Source organism: Rhinolophus sinicus, linkage group LG07, assembly GCF_036562045.2.
Source record: "Rhinolophus sinicus isolate RSC01 linkage group LG07, ASM3656204v1, whole genome shotgun sequence".
NCBI lineage: Eukaryota > Metazoa > Chordata > Mammalia > Chiroptera > Rhinolophidae > Rhinolophus > Rhinolophus sinicus.
The window spans coordinates 22,299,144-22,314,065 of record NC_133757.1 but is presented as its reverse complement, the minus strand read 5'-3'; the positions used below and the strand labels follow the sequence as shown (position 1 = coordinate 22,314,065).

Sequence of the window (14,922 nt, the reverse complement as noted above, 5' to 3'; positions counted from 1 at the left end):
TCTTGAGCTTTAGGCCCAGAAACTATTAATTACAGGTACCAGGAAAGAGAAGATTGTAAGAATTTTTTAATAATTCCTACCACTTAGAAGTAGGAGATGCTTCTGAATTACACCATGACACCTGTAGGACAACTTTCTGTCAGTCGCAAAATTTTGTTATGTCTCTGCCCCTTTTATTCCTACTTATGTTCCTTTCAAGGACAAGCCAGATAGTTCTGCAGGACCGTTGTAGGTCTTGATGGAGGCCACTTTTTTGGCTACTCCTTGTGGATATTTAACACATGAATGGAGCAGAATTTCCCCCTTGGGGGCATTTGTGTTAGCTTCCAGCATGGTGTTGGTTGTGTGACCTCTAGCTTCTCACCTCTTATTCACAGTTGAATTCTCCCTCCTACGACCCACGTAGCCAGCTCCCAGTCCTGTGTAATTCCTTTTCTCTCCTAATGCCCGTTTAATAAAACTGGTAACGAGATTCTTGCTCTGTCATATTGTTTTAAATAAGAATGAAACCAACTGGAAGAGGTCTCTGATTTGCTGTAATGTGGCACCCAGATATGCGTATTAGCAGCAGTGACCGTCCGTTTCTTCCCCCTACTCCCCTACCTCAGTTGCACCTGAACATACAACCCCAAAAGCCACCAGAGAGAGATGTGAAGGGGGAACAAATACATGAAAAGAGAAAGGCTGAAACCTTGGCATTCAAAGGTCTGGCCCTACTCAGCCATTGCTCTAGGCCAAAAACTCATATTTCCAGGCCTTTTCTCTATGAAATGAGTAGCTCTACACCAGTGATTCCCAAAATATGGTCCCCTGACCAGCAGTGTTAATGTTACCTGGCATCTTGTTACTAATGCAAATTCTAAGGCCTCACTCTAGACCAGCTAAATCAAAAATTTTGAGTAGGCCCAGCAATTTGTATTTTTAACAAGCCCTCCAAGTGATTCTGATTCTTGAGTTTAAGAACCAGTAAAGTTTGTGCTGAGGATCTCATTAAAGTTGTTTACAGACAGAAATTCTCAGGTAGCCCAAGGAAACATGGGTTAGGGAATTAGAGAGGAGAAAACCAAAGTCTGTCAAAGCAATCCCTAGACAGGATGTCTTGCCTTTTCTTTCCCCTCTCCACATCATTTAGTCTTTCCTTTTTCACTGGAGCAGATCCCACGCATGAGGGCACAGCAGAGGGCATGGAGAACATGGCAGATGCTGTCACCCACGCCCGTTTTGTGGGCACGGATCCTGCCAGCGATGAGGTTGTCCTGATGAAAATCCTTCAGGTAAATGGAGGGGAAGAGCAATTAGGCTAATGGCCAGGAGCTGATGCCATCGGCTCTACTTACCCAAGTCTGCAGGCAGCATGAAGCTGTGTTTTGACTCCACTGGGGCTTAGGGAGCTACTTTGTTTCCAAACAAGCAGCTCGGGTACCCAAAGTAAAAGCTTTTTGCTAAGGAAAATAATTAAAAGCTTTAAATGAATTGACATCAAATACTGTAAGCCCTTAATACACTTGTACCTCTAGCAGACTGTATCAGTGGCATCCATCAGCTGGGCTGGTGAGCTAGGGCTGGAATGAGTGCTGAACTGTGTCATGCTCATGGGAAGGAAAGACATGGTTCCCAAGACAGGCTCCTGGGAAACCCCTCCCTCTGCCAAACTGAAGCGAGGGCGCCATTCTCACTAACCTCTCTTTCTTACCCTGAGTGCTTCCGTAGGAGACTAGAGGAACAGGAACAGCTTCTCTGTTCCTTGACACAGCCTGCTTTGTTTATCGCAGTACCTTTTCTTTCCTCCTGGTAGGTGCTGCGGACTCTCTTGCTGACACCAGTGGGTGCCCACCTAACCAATGAATCTGTGTGTGAGATTATGCAGTCTTGCTTCCGGATCTGCTTTGAAATGAGGCTCAGTGGTAGGTGCTTGAACATTGGGCCATTGTGTGTGAGTACGAATACAGGATGCTGTCTGTGAACCCAGAGAAGTGGAAAACCCAGGATTTCTCCATCACCTACCTTATGGAGCCATCGGGGTCTAGAAGTCTCTTTACTTGACTGTTGTGAAGCTAGAGAACTTAGCCTATTGTTCCAGGACAAGAATTAGAATAGATCCCTGACTAACTCAGCCCAGGCACCAAATCTCCGTCCCTTGGGGTTTCTGGGATTGACACCAGCCTGTAACCCTTGAGAACACGGTTGTGCTCGCCTTTTTCCTGACTCAGTAATGCCACCTAGTGGGCCAGGGAAGTTATGCCTGCCAGGCTGGGCTGGAGCTGGTTTTAATAAGTTTGGCATAATCCTTGGTAAACAAGGTTTGGAGGGGAGTCTGCTCTGAGAAGCCTCCTGATAATAGCACTGCAAGTAATGACACCTGTGTTATTTGTTTTTGCCTGTGCAGAGTTATTGAGAAAATCCGCAGAGCACACTCTCGTAGACATGGTGCAGCTGCTCTTCACAAGGTAAACCTGCTGCTGTTTGCTTCAGTCCTGCTGCCCAGGCCTCTTGAGCCTGCCTGCTTCCACACAGCCGCTTCAGGGACCTGGCCAACCTCACAGCCACTTCAGAGGCCGATGGGCTTATGGAAGGGGGTAGTTCTCTGGACCCAGGTTTACTGATCAAGGAAGGAGGAGGAGGGAGCCAGCTTGGCCTCAGTAGGAGGCAGAGGGTTATTTGAACTAGGTTGACAGACCTCGTCCTGCTTCCCAAACTTGTGTCTGTTTCTGTACAGGTAGCAGCTGGGAAAGGCAACCCAGAGAGGAAGCCAAACTCAAGAGAGCCTGGAATAGGTTGCCCAGCTCCCAGAGCTCAGCCTGATTTCTGTGAGGAAGGGTCGAGGCTGGGTGACCAACAATCCTGGTTGGCCTAGGTTGTCCCAATTGTAGCACTGCAAGTTCCACATCCCCGCAAACCCCTCAGTCTCAGGCAAACCAAGACTGCTGGTTGCCCTAGTCAAGGCCCTCAGCTTAGGGCCTAGGAGGCCTTTTCATACCGTGCCTAACTTCCCGTTTCCTACACTTCTTCCAATAGCTTGACTTTGAGAAGGCCTGAGGCGAGAGCTTGAAAGCCCCCACCCAGGGGATATTGATAACGGGGGAGGTTATACATGTGTGGCGACAGGGGTTATATGGGACATCAGTCTAACTTCAAGTCAATTTTGCTGTGAACCTAAAATTGCTCTAAAAATAGTCTATTTTAAGGAAAAAAAGCCTCCCCCTGGGATTTCTTTTTACTCTCAGATCTATAAATAATAATCCTTATTATCTACAGACTAGATCTACCCCTGGATTCTGCTACAAAGAGTTTCTTATTCCTCTGGTTCACATTTCCTGGTTTCAGAACTTCAAGTTGCCTTATACTTCTCATTCTATGCCCAGTCTCCTGGGGTTTCTCCCCATCGCATGGCTTTCTGCAGTACTTGCCAAGTGAAGCAGGAAGGAGTCAGTTTAAGGATGAAAAGAGTGCCACACTCCAAGGGCACTTAGTCACCTTGCCCTGATGACCACCTTCTTTTTTAGAAAGTGTCTATGTCATACATCCCCCAATTCCTGTGGCTTTTTGATGAAGCTCTGAAAAGGGTGAAAGTAGCCGGCTTCTCTTTCTAGTTATTCCTGAGAGACAGGGCATGCTCTGGCCCTGAGCACGTATAGGCTGTGGGTGGCATGGAGCGGGCGATTTAGTATTATCCCTAATAATGGTCCATGGGATTCTCTGTCTTATAGGTTACCTCAGTTTAAAGAAGAACCCAAGAACTATATGGGGACCAACATGAAAAAGGTATGACCTGCTATCCCTCATCCAAACCTTGATCTCCCGATGTCTGTGCTGTGGGGATTTTCCTGGATACCCTTGCTTAGCAGAAACATGCTTTTGCATAGATGGGTCTGCTTGGAATCTAGAAATAGCTGTCACAACTTTAGTGAGAAATTTATTCTTTCCCAGATACCTCTCGTTCCCTAGCCTTTCCTTTCCAGCCTATCTTGTTGAGCTACCACATAAACTGGTGAGTTAGTCCTTCCTAGAAACCGGGTGCGGCTCATTGGGTTGGGGTAAAGGTGAAAGACCTGCCGGCCCCTCAGGGTCCAGCCTTGTCTGCAGGTAGGAGGCCAAAAGAGGCTCTGCCCCAAATCCCACTGGAATGCTAGATTAGACTGGGCTCACGCTTGAGCTAGTCTTGTTGACGAGACAAATCAAGCCTGACTCCAGATCAGAAGGTTCTCCAACTGCCAGGAGAAGAATGGTGGTCAGAAGAATGGCCTCTTTCTATCTTGAATGGAAGCCCTGGACTTCACAGGCCTCTCGTGAAGGTTCTGCTTGCAGCCCTCAGAGGTTCTGCCCGTGGAGATGACCTTGGCTGTTTGGTGCATGCACCTGACCTTCCCTCTCCCTTGCCATCCGTCCCCATTCCTGCCCTGTGCCCTGTTGGCATGTGTCTGAGTTTATTTCACTCTGTTTAAATCGATCATTTGCCTGTCTTTCACAGATTTCTCCATGTCTCCTCAACAAACTGCAGCTAAGTAGTGGGGAGCAGACCAAAGCCCTGAACCAGTTAGAGAGGGTACTACTCTTTAAGAACCTCAAGGTCTCTCTCCCTCTCCCTCTCATTTCCCCTTCTTTATTTATTTACTTAAATGTTTACGTGTAACATCTGGGTCCCATTTCCATCGTGTAAAGCACAACTTACCCCTCCCTAGTAATACAGCACGGCTTTGGAAGAGTTGCATGTGTTTGTAGCTTTGCAGTGTTGGAAATTTTCCTGGGACATCTAGTTGCCTAGAGGCAGAAGGAAGCCTTGAACTGGTGATGTATCATGTAGTAAGCCTCGATAGAGAGCCTGGGTCCTGTTGACACATTGTGGGAAAGCTTAATATCTACCATTCCTAAGGGAACTATGAGGGACCTCCAGCAAGACCCTTCCCTCTTCTAGCCTTTCCCTGTCTCACAGCTGGCATAGAGAGCTTAAGCAGTCCTTGACTTTCTGGATACCTGAACTGGGTTTGAAGGGAAAGGGTAGTCCATCTAGTTGGGGTCTTTTTTTTTCTTGGTACCATTAAAGGGGTCATTCCAAGGTTTAAGACTGGATGAATGAAAAGGAGCCAGGTGCCAGGATAGCCCAGGACACTGGGAATACTTTGGGATCTGCAGAGATGCCCTCTGTCCTTTAAGAGTCAAGATTTAGGGGAGGGGTTCAAGCTAAAGATTACCCTAATCCCCATATCCCTACCTTAGGAGGACGGGCTGTCTATTGCAAGAGTGTGCATGCTAGAAGTATGGTTTTAGACATCCAGGTCACTGAAGATAAAAAGAACTGTGTGTGTGAGTGTGTGTGTGTGTGTGTGTGTGTGTGTGTGTATACCTAGCTGCACAGTCCATAGACCTGTGTTCTCTTTGCATGCATTGCCTCAAGTTCCATTTGTGTGCTTGCCTAATTTCAAGTTGCAGCTCTCTTCATTGACTACCCACATTTTGCCATGATTTTTAACCTAGGACCTGCCCTTTCTTTGTAAAGCTTATATTATCCTTTGGAAATACAGAGTTTTATGGATATGATGGTGAGGGTTCCATGAACACCTACTGACTTCCCCCAACCGTAGCACCTAGGACAAGGAATTGCTATACTTTTTAAGAGCTAAGACACTTGTGAGAACTGGCAGCTTCTTGACCCCTACTCCAGCCAGGAGGCAGAGAACACTCATTGAAATGATCAGGTTGGAGCTAGCTTTGCAGAAGGTAGAGAAGGAAACAGGAAAGAGTGATCCTAGTGTGGGAAGGAATCTCAATTAGTGACTGGCTTCTCAGTGGAAGTACGACTACCTAGAGTCTCTGAAGTAAAGAAGGGCTGCCTGGAGAGAAAGATATCTCACTAAAGTAGATCCAGATGTTAGTACTTTTTGGAGCTCAGTGACAATTGCCAATAAGGCTGAGAGTTCTTGTTTTCCTTCATTGATCTCTTGTGCTTCCTGCCTGTCTGCATGTTTTACCCCCCGAACATTTTTACCAGGAACTTGACCCAGATGAGCTTCAGTGGTTCCTGGAGAGAGTATCCTATTTCCTGCTTAGTCACAGTCCTCAGAGTACTTGAAGTTCCATTCTAAGCATTTGACTGCAGGCATTTTGGAGATGGATGGACCTGAAGTGTAAATCCCGTACAAGGCTGTTGCTATGTTAATATAAGCTAGGGGTGCAGCTCAGCTCGCATACCTCTCTCCCTCATGGAAGGAGCTATGGGGAGGGAAAGAATTATGTAGTTTCTAAGCAAGGGATCAAAGGTTATCCAGGTTCTAGAGAACCTGGGAGAGGTTGAGGAAAGGGGTCCTATCCCCCAAATATCAGAAGGAATTGAATAGGGCAAGGATAATATGGGTATATTCAGCTTTTAGAAAGAAGCGGGAAGGAAAAGTGCTTCTACCCTCTTTAAAGTCATTCTCTTGATTCCTGGAAGAGAACTGCTGTTGCCCAATCCATGAATGCTCCATTAGTCTAGGAATAATTTGGTCTAATTCTGCAGAGGGACTGAATTCAAACCCTCACTGAGGAGGCATCAGCACTAGGAAACAAAATGGGCCTAAACAAAGTAGCTATGAATTTAGGGTGGAGAAAATGCATAAAAATTTACTCCTAGAGTAGTCAACAGATGATAGAGTTTTTCCTTTGTGACTAACAGGAAGCTGTAGGAAGAATAGAAATACAGCAAGAGAGAGGGAAATGGAATGGAGCAAGGGCCTAAGAAATCAGTAGCCTTACCATCTGGAAACATAAAATTGCATCTAGAAAGACCCCACAATGAGAAGGACAGGAGGTCCCATTGATACACAAAAATTGGGAGCAGCAGAGAGCAGCGCAACAGCATGACATGACCCTCCATCCTTAACTCCATAAGCCAGCTAGGATGCCACACCTTCCTTAACTCCAATGAATGAGACTTTGACCAGTTTGATGCAGAAATTCAAGAGAGTAATGACTATGTTTAAGATCTAGGCCCAGTTCACAAAGTAATAGGAAACCCAATAGTCTGGGAAGGGGTAGGCTCTCTTAAGAACTAGGAGTAGGAGGCTTCTCTGCAGGTAGTTAAGGAGGAAAGCCCAGGAGTCCAGGGCCTATAGATGTAATGCTCCAGGAAAGGAATCCCTGTGCTAACCTATTCTGTAGGAGGGCCGGGCACCATCTACAGGACTCAAGATTGTCACTATCACTCAGCCCTCTGAGTGATGTGTGAGGGCTGGCCCTATCAAAGACCAGCCTACAAGCAGAGTGTCACCATCCATGTGGAGGCTGTCAGGCAGATCTATAAAGTGGCCAATGTAGAAGCCAGATTAGAGCAGCAGGAATGTGCTCTGAGGGATTAGACTCTTCCTTTGGTAGGGTATAGACTATTTTCTGGGGACCAGTAGTAGAACTAAGAAAAGGGAGATTTCTAGGGATAGAGTTTTAGTTTAAAAACCAGTGCTAATAACGTGTAATATTTCCAGCTGAAAATGAGAGCAGGAGGCATGAGTGATTCATCCAAGTGGAAGAAACAGAAGAGATCCCCCCGGCCCCCACGTCATATGACCAAAGTTACGCCAGGTTCAGAGCTGCCCACCTCCAATGGAACCACCTTATCCTCTAACCTCACTGGTAAGTGCCCTGGTTTGCATCATCTGATTACAATAGAAGAAACACTTTTTCTCTCATGGATTTTGACATTGAGGACCAACCAATTGAGGGGCTTTGGTTTCTTTCTGCTGCGAGTCAAAAGGGAAACCTCCAGGTCAGATCGACGGTGACCATTTAGCAATTCTGCAGTGACTTAAGGTTGCTTTCCTTCCAGAGGGCCTCTGACCACTTTAGAGACTGGCATACACAGAGATTGCAGTCTAGGAAACAGAGCCCCTGGTACCACAGAGGGTACGTGCTCCCCACAGAGTCTCTCAAGCCTCTTATTTTGCTTGGCAGGTGGCATGCCCTTCATTGATGTGCCCACTCCCATCTCCTCCGCAAGTTCAGAAGCTGCCTCAGCAGTGGTCAGCCCCTCTGCAGACAGTGGCCTGGAGTTCTCCTCCCAGACCACTTCCAAAGAGGACCTCACTGACCTGGAGCCACCCGGCTCTCCAGGGTACAGCACTGCTGCAGAGCCCGGCAGCAGTGAGCTGGGGCTTCCTGAGCAGTCTGACCCCCAGGTATGGCTTTGATTTCTAAAGGCCCCTCTGTGGTCTTCAACTGTGGGAATTGGCTTGATCCTTTAGATCATATATCCATATAACCAAATGGGTTCTTCCCCATTTTCTAGAATTAGCTGTGCTGCTTAGAAAACCCACAGCATGACTCACTGTGAGAGGTAGCTTATGGGATTTACCAAGTTTTATTTACATGCTGGTAGTACTTGGCAAAGGAGGGCGGGGGGAGCTGGCCGTGGCTTTTTCTGAAAGGTAATGATCTAAATCCCAAGCCTAGGAGAGCCTCTGTTGCCCCTAGGATTCTAGCCCCTAGGATGCCTTAGGAGATGTGTTCTGAGTCCTTCATCATATTCCTGCCCTGAGCCCTCTCGCATTGATTCATAGCCCACTGAGCTGTCCCTACTACACCTGCAGTGCATTAGAAAGACTTGGAGGACAGGTATTTCAGGGAGTAAGTTCCAAGTTGCTCTTGCCTCATCCCTCTTCCTATGTCCCCCTGCTACTGGTCACCGCAGGAAGGAGCCTATGTGGAAAAGGCGCAGTCAGCATCCGTGGAATCCATCCCTGAAGTGTTAGAGGAGTGCACATCCCCTGTTGAGCACTCTGACGCCGCCTCTGTCCACGACATGGATTACGTCAACCCCCGGGGCGTGCGCTTTACACAGTCCTCCCAGAAAGAAGGTAGGTAGTCTCGGGCAGCCTCTGCCTGGTCACCTCCCCGATCCTACCCATCAAGCTGCCCGAGCCTAGACTGTCTTGGACCCGTGTTATCTTCTGGTACAAGTCCTAGGCCATGTTCCAGTCAGGAAATGGAATCAAGCCAGAGAAATGTTGGCATAGATAGAGCCCTTCCCCACTTTATACAGAGTGAGTTTGGCGGACAACAGGAAGTGAGAGGGAAGAAGAGAAAGCTTGGGACTTTTAACAGAAAGGTAGAATCATCAATTCTGATTTCCTTAAATAAATGAGACTAGTTTCCTTACCACCCCAGAAAAAAACATTTTTTCTCTTGAGGAGAATCACTTATCTGAAATTGTCTTGTAAAATACAGGGCAAGCTAGGCCAAGCTATCAAGCCAGTCATTTCTTAGCAGTCCTACTTCCCTCCTGGCCTTCCCCAGGTACAGCTTTGGTTCCCTATGGTCTTCCCTGCATCCGCGAGCTCTTCCGTTTCCTCATCTCCCTCACCAATCCACATGACCGCCACAACTCAGAGGTTATGATCCACATGGGACTACATTTGCTGACAGTGGCTCTGGAGTCAGCCCCTGTAGCCCAATGCCAAACCCTCTTGGGCCTCATCAAGGATGAGATGTGCCGCTATTTATTCCAGGTAAGACTGGATTTCTAGAGGGGCTCTGAGCCCCTGGCTGTTCTTCAGGGTCTCTCAAGGGCCAGGGTGGGTTGGCTGATTAATGAGAAGAGTATGGGACCCAGGAAAGAACCTCCCTCCCCAGTTGGCCAGTTGTCACAGTCAAGAGGACTCCATTAGTTCCCAGGGACTCTGGCAGCCAAAGGGAAATATAGGAATGGCTAGATATAGAGTCCCCTCAGAGCACAGGACCTTAGTAGAAACTTCACAGTTTGCTCTCCTGCTTTTCTCTGGAGCCAAAGTCAGGTTCAGAAACCTCATGGCCTACCCTACTCTGATCTACAGCTACTCAGCGTAGAGCGACTGAACCTTTATGCTGCTTCCCTGCGAGTATGCTTCCTACTGTTTGAGAGCATGAGGGAGCACCTCAAGTTCCAACTGGAGGTAAGTTTCTAGACCTTGGAAGAAGGAGAAAAAAAAATAGGAAAGAGGTATGGCATCTTCAGTGGGGCCAGCTCTGTCACGCTGCAGGGGTAAGATTTAGGGGCTTCTGTAGGAGAGTGCTTCTAGCTTCCAAGGTTTGCTTCATTGGCTGGTCTCTTTAGTGGAGAAGTTAAAAGGAGCCTAGAGAACGTTGGCTGGCTATAAATGGGAGAACCCAAATGTAGCAGCCAGTATTTGAGGACCAGCAGTTCACCTCACCGTGAGTTGGTACAGAGCCTCTTCTGCCTAGCAGATCCTCTGCAACACAGGCAGGCAAGTCAAGCTGACTTTGTCACTAAATTGCAATAAGGAGCTCTGACTAGAACCAGGTCAGGCTTACATAGAGTGCACAGAAAGGTCAACAGGCACCTTGTTTTGGATGAGGCCTGAGGGAGAGAACCAGGCCTTCTCCCCAAATATGGCGGCCAGAGGGGATGTATTTAGGGGATGGAATAGCTCTCTCTCAGTGCATGCCTCCTGGCAGGACTTCTGCTTCCTGTTTAGTGTTTTTCCTGTCTCATTTTGTCTCTTCCTATTTTGAATCCTTTTCACACCCACATGGCAATTATTGGGTTATTGCCAGATGTACATCAAAAAGCTCATGGAGATCATCACTGTGGAGAACCCCAAGATGCCTTACGAGATGAAGGAGATGGCACTGGAGGCCATTGTACAGCTGTGGCACATCCCCAGCTTTGTCACTGAGCTCTACATCAACTATGATTGTGACTACTACTGTTCCAACCTCTTTGAAGACCTCACCAAGCTGCTGTCCAAGGTGCTGAGCATTGGTACTGGCTTCTAGAAAGAAATCTCTATTAAGGAAATCTCTGGCAGTAGTGAGGATGCTATATACAGGGAGGGAAACACTTGAGAGTTTGGGAACAGGAAGAAGAAAGGCATTTTCTCAGCAATATAGAAGTTATAGGAAGTTTGGGGATTTTTGGAAAAGGATCATTTAAGTGTAAAATATTCTAACCTCAGGTCTACTGGATCTGTTTACTTTCCAGAATGCCTTCCCTGTATCTGGTCAGCTCTATACAACACACCTACTGTCTCTTGATGCCCTACTGACAGTGATTGACAGCACTGAGGCCCACTGCCAGGCTAAAGTCCTCAACAACCTTACCCAGCAAGAGAAGAAAGAGGCAGCCAGGCCCAGCTATGAAGCAGTGGATAGCACCCGAGAAGCCAGCAGTAGTAAGAGGCATTTCTTTCCTTGAGGATCCCAGAGTTCTATGCTTATCCCTTCTCTACTGTGAATCCTTTCTCCTGCCCTTATAGCACTTCTGGGGTACTCCCAATTCTGTGTTTTTGAGGTTTGGTGGTTTGAATCACAACGCCAGCAGGTAGGTTAGCAAGACTCGTGGTTTTTTCCTTTTCTCCTCTGCATGCTTTGGCTTTTTTACAAAACTATTATTTCTTTATGGGGAGAAAAGAAAACAAAGTATATAGGACTTTTGTCCCTAAAAGCTCTAGGCCTACCTTCCTCCAGCGCCAGTATCTGTCTCCACTCTTAATTATTCTTCTCTAACTTCCCCTTAAGATAGAGGTTGCATAAGATCAAGGAAAGTGACTGCGTAATCTTCTTAAATTATAGAATCTAATGCTTGGCTGACCTGGGACAGTGACTACTTATTTGGCCTTGGGTTTCTCCTGTTCAAGGCTGGCAACCTGTGTGGGTGCATGCAGGTCTCCTTGGCCAGGGATTCAACCTCCCACAGCTCTGCTTGGCTTCCTACCCCATAAGGCTTCACTTATCTTCTCCTCTCCTACAGCTGAGAGAGCAGCCAGTGAGGGGAAGGCTGTAGGCAAGGCCCCAGACATCCCAGGTCTGCATCTGCCAGGTGGAGGGCGGCTGCCAGCAGAACATGGGAAGCCAGGATGCAGTGATCTGGAGGAAGCTGGTGACTCTGGGGGTAGGTACTGGTTGTCTGTGCTCCTAAGCCCCCTCAACTCGAGGGTCTGGTGGAGAGTAGAGGTGAGGGAGCAGAGATACCCTAGGGCAGTACCTGAGGGAACCTGGGCTACTCACCATACCTTCAAACCCCGAGAGAACAAAGAAAACATGTGGAGCCCTAGAAGATAGGACTTCTAAGGAAGAAGACTGATGAGGACGAGACAATTGGAGGCATCCTTCTTTTTCACGGGGGAACATATCAGCAACCTTCCAAAAGTCATTATCCTGGTAAAAGAGGTCTTACGGCTTTTTCCCTCTCTTCCTCCCATTCTTAGCTGACAAAAAATTTACCCGGAAGCCACCTCGATTTTCCTGTCTCCTGCCAGATCCACGAGAACTGATTGAAATTAAAAACAAAAAGAAGGTACATACCAATATCCCTGGAGCCCAGCCTCTGTGCACCCCTATCTGGGTGTTCTTGGTGGGGTTTCTGTCCCAGAGGATGAGCGGGAGTCTAGCAACTCATTGTACAGCTTCCTAAGGCTAGTCTTTTGGCTTGCTGGGACTTCATCAACCCCCCACAGTTTCCTTTGAAGCCTTTCCCTTATTCCAGAGTCATGCAGTTAGTCATACTCTATTATATGCCTCTGGGAAAATGCTGTTCTAGCTGAGAGCCAAGTGTTACTGGTGGGCACAGAACTCTGTGAGCTGGTATCATGTGGGTTACTGAAGGTTAGTGGTCATCTCCAGCTGTGGGGTGATGATTGGCAATAAAGGAAGATTGACATTTATTCTGGTGCTTTAGTAAAGTTCAAATAACTGTGTGTTTTTTTGGTTTTCTTAATACAAAGAAAACCTTTATTTAACCCTTTCTTCTTATTGCTAGCCTAAATAAATGACTTTGGTTTTTGTGTGCCCTTGATTGCAGGGCTGTGGCTGGACAGTCAAACAGTTACCTTATCATTCATCACAGTTAGTTCACCTTGTCCTTCAAACTCCAGGTCCTCAAGAGCTAGGAAGCCACAAAAAGACAGGGAAACCAATCTAGGTTATAAACAAGATGCTGCGTATAAACAGATGTCAGGGATTGCTATAAAACCATAGAGAAGAAGAAAACCTTTTCTAGTCTCTTCTACTTTTTTCCTGATCCTATCGTTGGAGGAGGGGGGCTGTCCCATGCATCTTGAGCACTCATAAAAGGAGTGAAAACAAGCTCCTCAGCCAGTTCTGATGAGACGTGAAGATTGAGGAAAGCTAGGGCCGGTATGACCCAGCCTTAGTCCTGCAGTCACTTAGAACCACCTCCTAGGAGCCTGTGAGGTGAGAAGCTGTGAACTGTGATGAAGTCCGGCCTGGCCTTGTCTGGTTTAGGGGCAGAGCAGCTTCTGACACCCTAGTATTTCTCCAGCTTCTCATCACTGGCACAGAGCAGTTCAACCAGAAACCAAAGAAGGGGATCCAGTTTCTGCAGGAGAAAGGCCTCCTCACCATCCCGATGGACAACACAGAGGTAGCCCAGTGGCTCCGAGAAAACCCGCGATTGGACAAGAAAATGATTGGAGAGTTTGTGAGTGACCGCAAAAACATTGACCTGTTGGAAAGCTTTGTGAGGTGAGGAAGCTGCAAGAATGGTGGGACATATTAGTGATCCATTGAGGAGACAGAGCATCCCTCCCTCAAAGCACTCTCAGTCATTTCCTGCTGGTGACTCAGCTCACACACTCTGCCTTTCCCCATCCCTTTTATCTGTTGGACCTGAAAGTGTCTCTAAGCAAGATAGCTTTGGGAGCCACTCCATCTTGCATAGACAGCCTTGCAAAGGGGTGGAGCAGGGTTCCTGAGCACAGGGTAGGTTCTGGGTTCCAGGGGATGAGGTTTCTAGGCAAGAGTGCGCTTATGTGAAAAGTACTAAGGTTAGGAGTTGTCAAATTCTGGTCTGTGTTGGAAATGGCCCGGAGATAACCCCTTTGCCAGAACCCTCAGCCTCCTCTTTTCTAATAGGAGAAGGTTAAAGGGACTATGGCTAATGAGAACCCAACATTTGCAGCTTACATATCTTCAGCATCTTCACCCTTTTTCCTCTCCCTATAGCACCTTCAGCTTTCAGGGTCTGCGGCTGGACGAAGCTCTTCGCCTCTACCTGGAAGCCTTCCGCTTGCCTGGGGAAGCGCCAGTCATCCAGAGGTTGTTGGAGGCATTCACAGAGCATTGGAGGGTGAGTCTGAGCGACGGGCTGAGCCCACCCTCCCAAGTTCATTTGACTGAGGGTTTCTACGGCTCCAACTGAAGGACCCAGTTGCGGTCTCCCACGAAGTCTGAGAGCATCATCAGTGAGCTTTCCATAGCAAGGCCAGCTTCTGCTAAGGAGTTGGCAAGAGGTTGGCTGCTTTCTGCGCGGTATATCCCCTCTGTACCAGCATTGACCAGTGGGTTGATTGTGAGGGTATAATTGGCTGGAGAAGAGCATTGACACAGCCGGGGTCTTTACTTTTTCAGAATTGTAATGGCTCCCCATTTGCCAATAGCGATGCCTGCTTTGCCCTGGCCTATGCTGTCATCATGCTTAATACTGACCAGCACAACCACAATGTTCGCAAACAGAATGCACCCATGACCCTGGAGGTAAGCTTGATCCCAGCCAAGGCAGAGAAGATCCAGCAAGCTTTCCAGATAGGAGAAATGACATGGAATTTCCAAAGGGCACAATCAACAGGATTCTGTCCAAGGGAATCAGGGAGGGCTGGCCAATCCATAAGAGGAACTGGGGCGGGGAGGTGGGTCCTTTCACTTACTGTTTCCTAAATCCTATTTACCGCAGACCCAGGGCTTCCTTGGGTGGGGCTTCAGTATTGACACATAGCAGGGAACGGCTTATTGGTCTGTCTCTAGGAGTTTCGCAAAAACCTAAAAGGTGTGAATGGAGGCAAGGACTTTGAACAAGACATCCTGGAGGACATGTATCATGCCATCAAGTGAGTATGTTTGGAGAATGGTGGAGCACCTCTGTTAAGGAGAAGCACCTTGCTCCCTTTTCCAGATTTTAGAGTCACAACATTCTGCAATGATTCATATGCCCTGGATTTAGCC

At 47.6% G+C, this 14,922-nt stretch overlaps 1 protein-coding gene across 9 annotated transcripts in view; it reads left to right on the top strand.

Annotated features, from left to right (window-relative positions):
- GBF1 (golgi brefeldin A resistant guanine nucleotide exchange factor 1) overlaps window positions 1-14,922 on the top strand; it is a 112,738-nt gene that overhangs the window by 86,193 nt on the left and 11,623 nt on the right. For 4 of the 9 annotated variants that reach the window (XM_019725000.2, XM_019724999.2, XM_074339133.1 and 1 more), the window contains 17 exons: window positions 1,156-1,274; window positions 1,796-1,904; window positions 2,387-2,447; window positions 3,708-3,762; window positions 7,455-7,602; window positions 7,921-8,144; window positions 8,657-8,822; window positions 9,262-9,473; window positions 9,798-9,896; window positions 10,519-10,713; window positions 10,946-11,135; window positions 11,714-11,854; window positions 12,171-12,259; window positions 13,244-13,446; window positions 13,927-14,050; window positions 14,332-14,457; window positions 14,725-14,807. In XM_019725000.2, the coding sequence (XP_019580559.2) occupies window positions 1,156-1,274; window positions 1,796-1,904; window positions 2,387-2,447; window positions 3,708-3,762; window positions 7,455-7,602; window positions 7,921-8,144; window positions 8,657-8,822; window positions 9,262-9,473; window positions 9,798-9,896; window positions 10,519-10,713; window positions 10,946-11,135; window positions 11,714-11,854; window positions 12,171-12,259; window positions 13,244-13,446; window positions 13,927-14,050; window positions 14,332-14,457; window positions 14,725-14,807 (2,344 nt within the window). Of the gene's footprint in view, window positions 1-1,155; window positions 1,275-1,795; window positions 1,905-2,386; window positions 2,448-3,707; window positions 3,763-4,468; window positions 4,568-7,454; window positions 7,603-7,920; window positions 8,145-8,653; window positions 8,823-9,261; window positions 9,474-9,797; window positions 9,897-10,518; window positions 10,714-10,945; window positions 11,136-11,713; window positions 11,855-12,170; window positions 12,260-13,243; window positions 13,447-13,926; window positions 14,051-14,331; window positions 14,458-14,724; window positions 14,808-14,922 lie in introns of all 9 variants that reach the window. The other 5 variants (XM_074339130.1, XM_074339132.1, XM_074339129.1 and 2 more) reach the window with 2 other exon arrangements.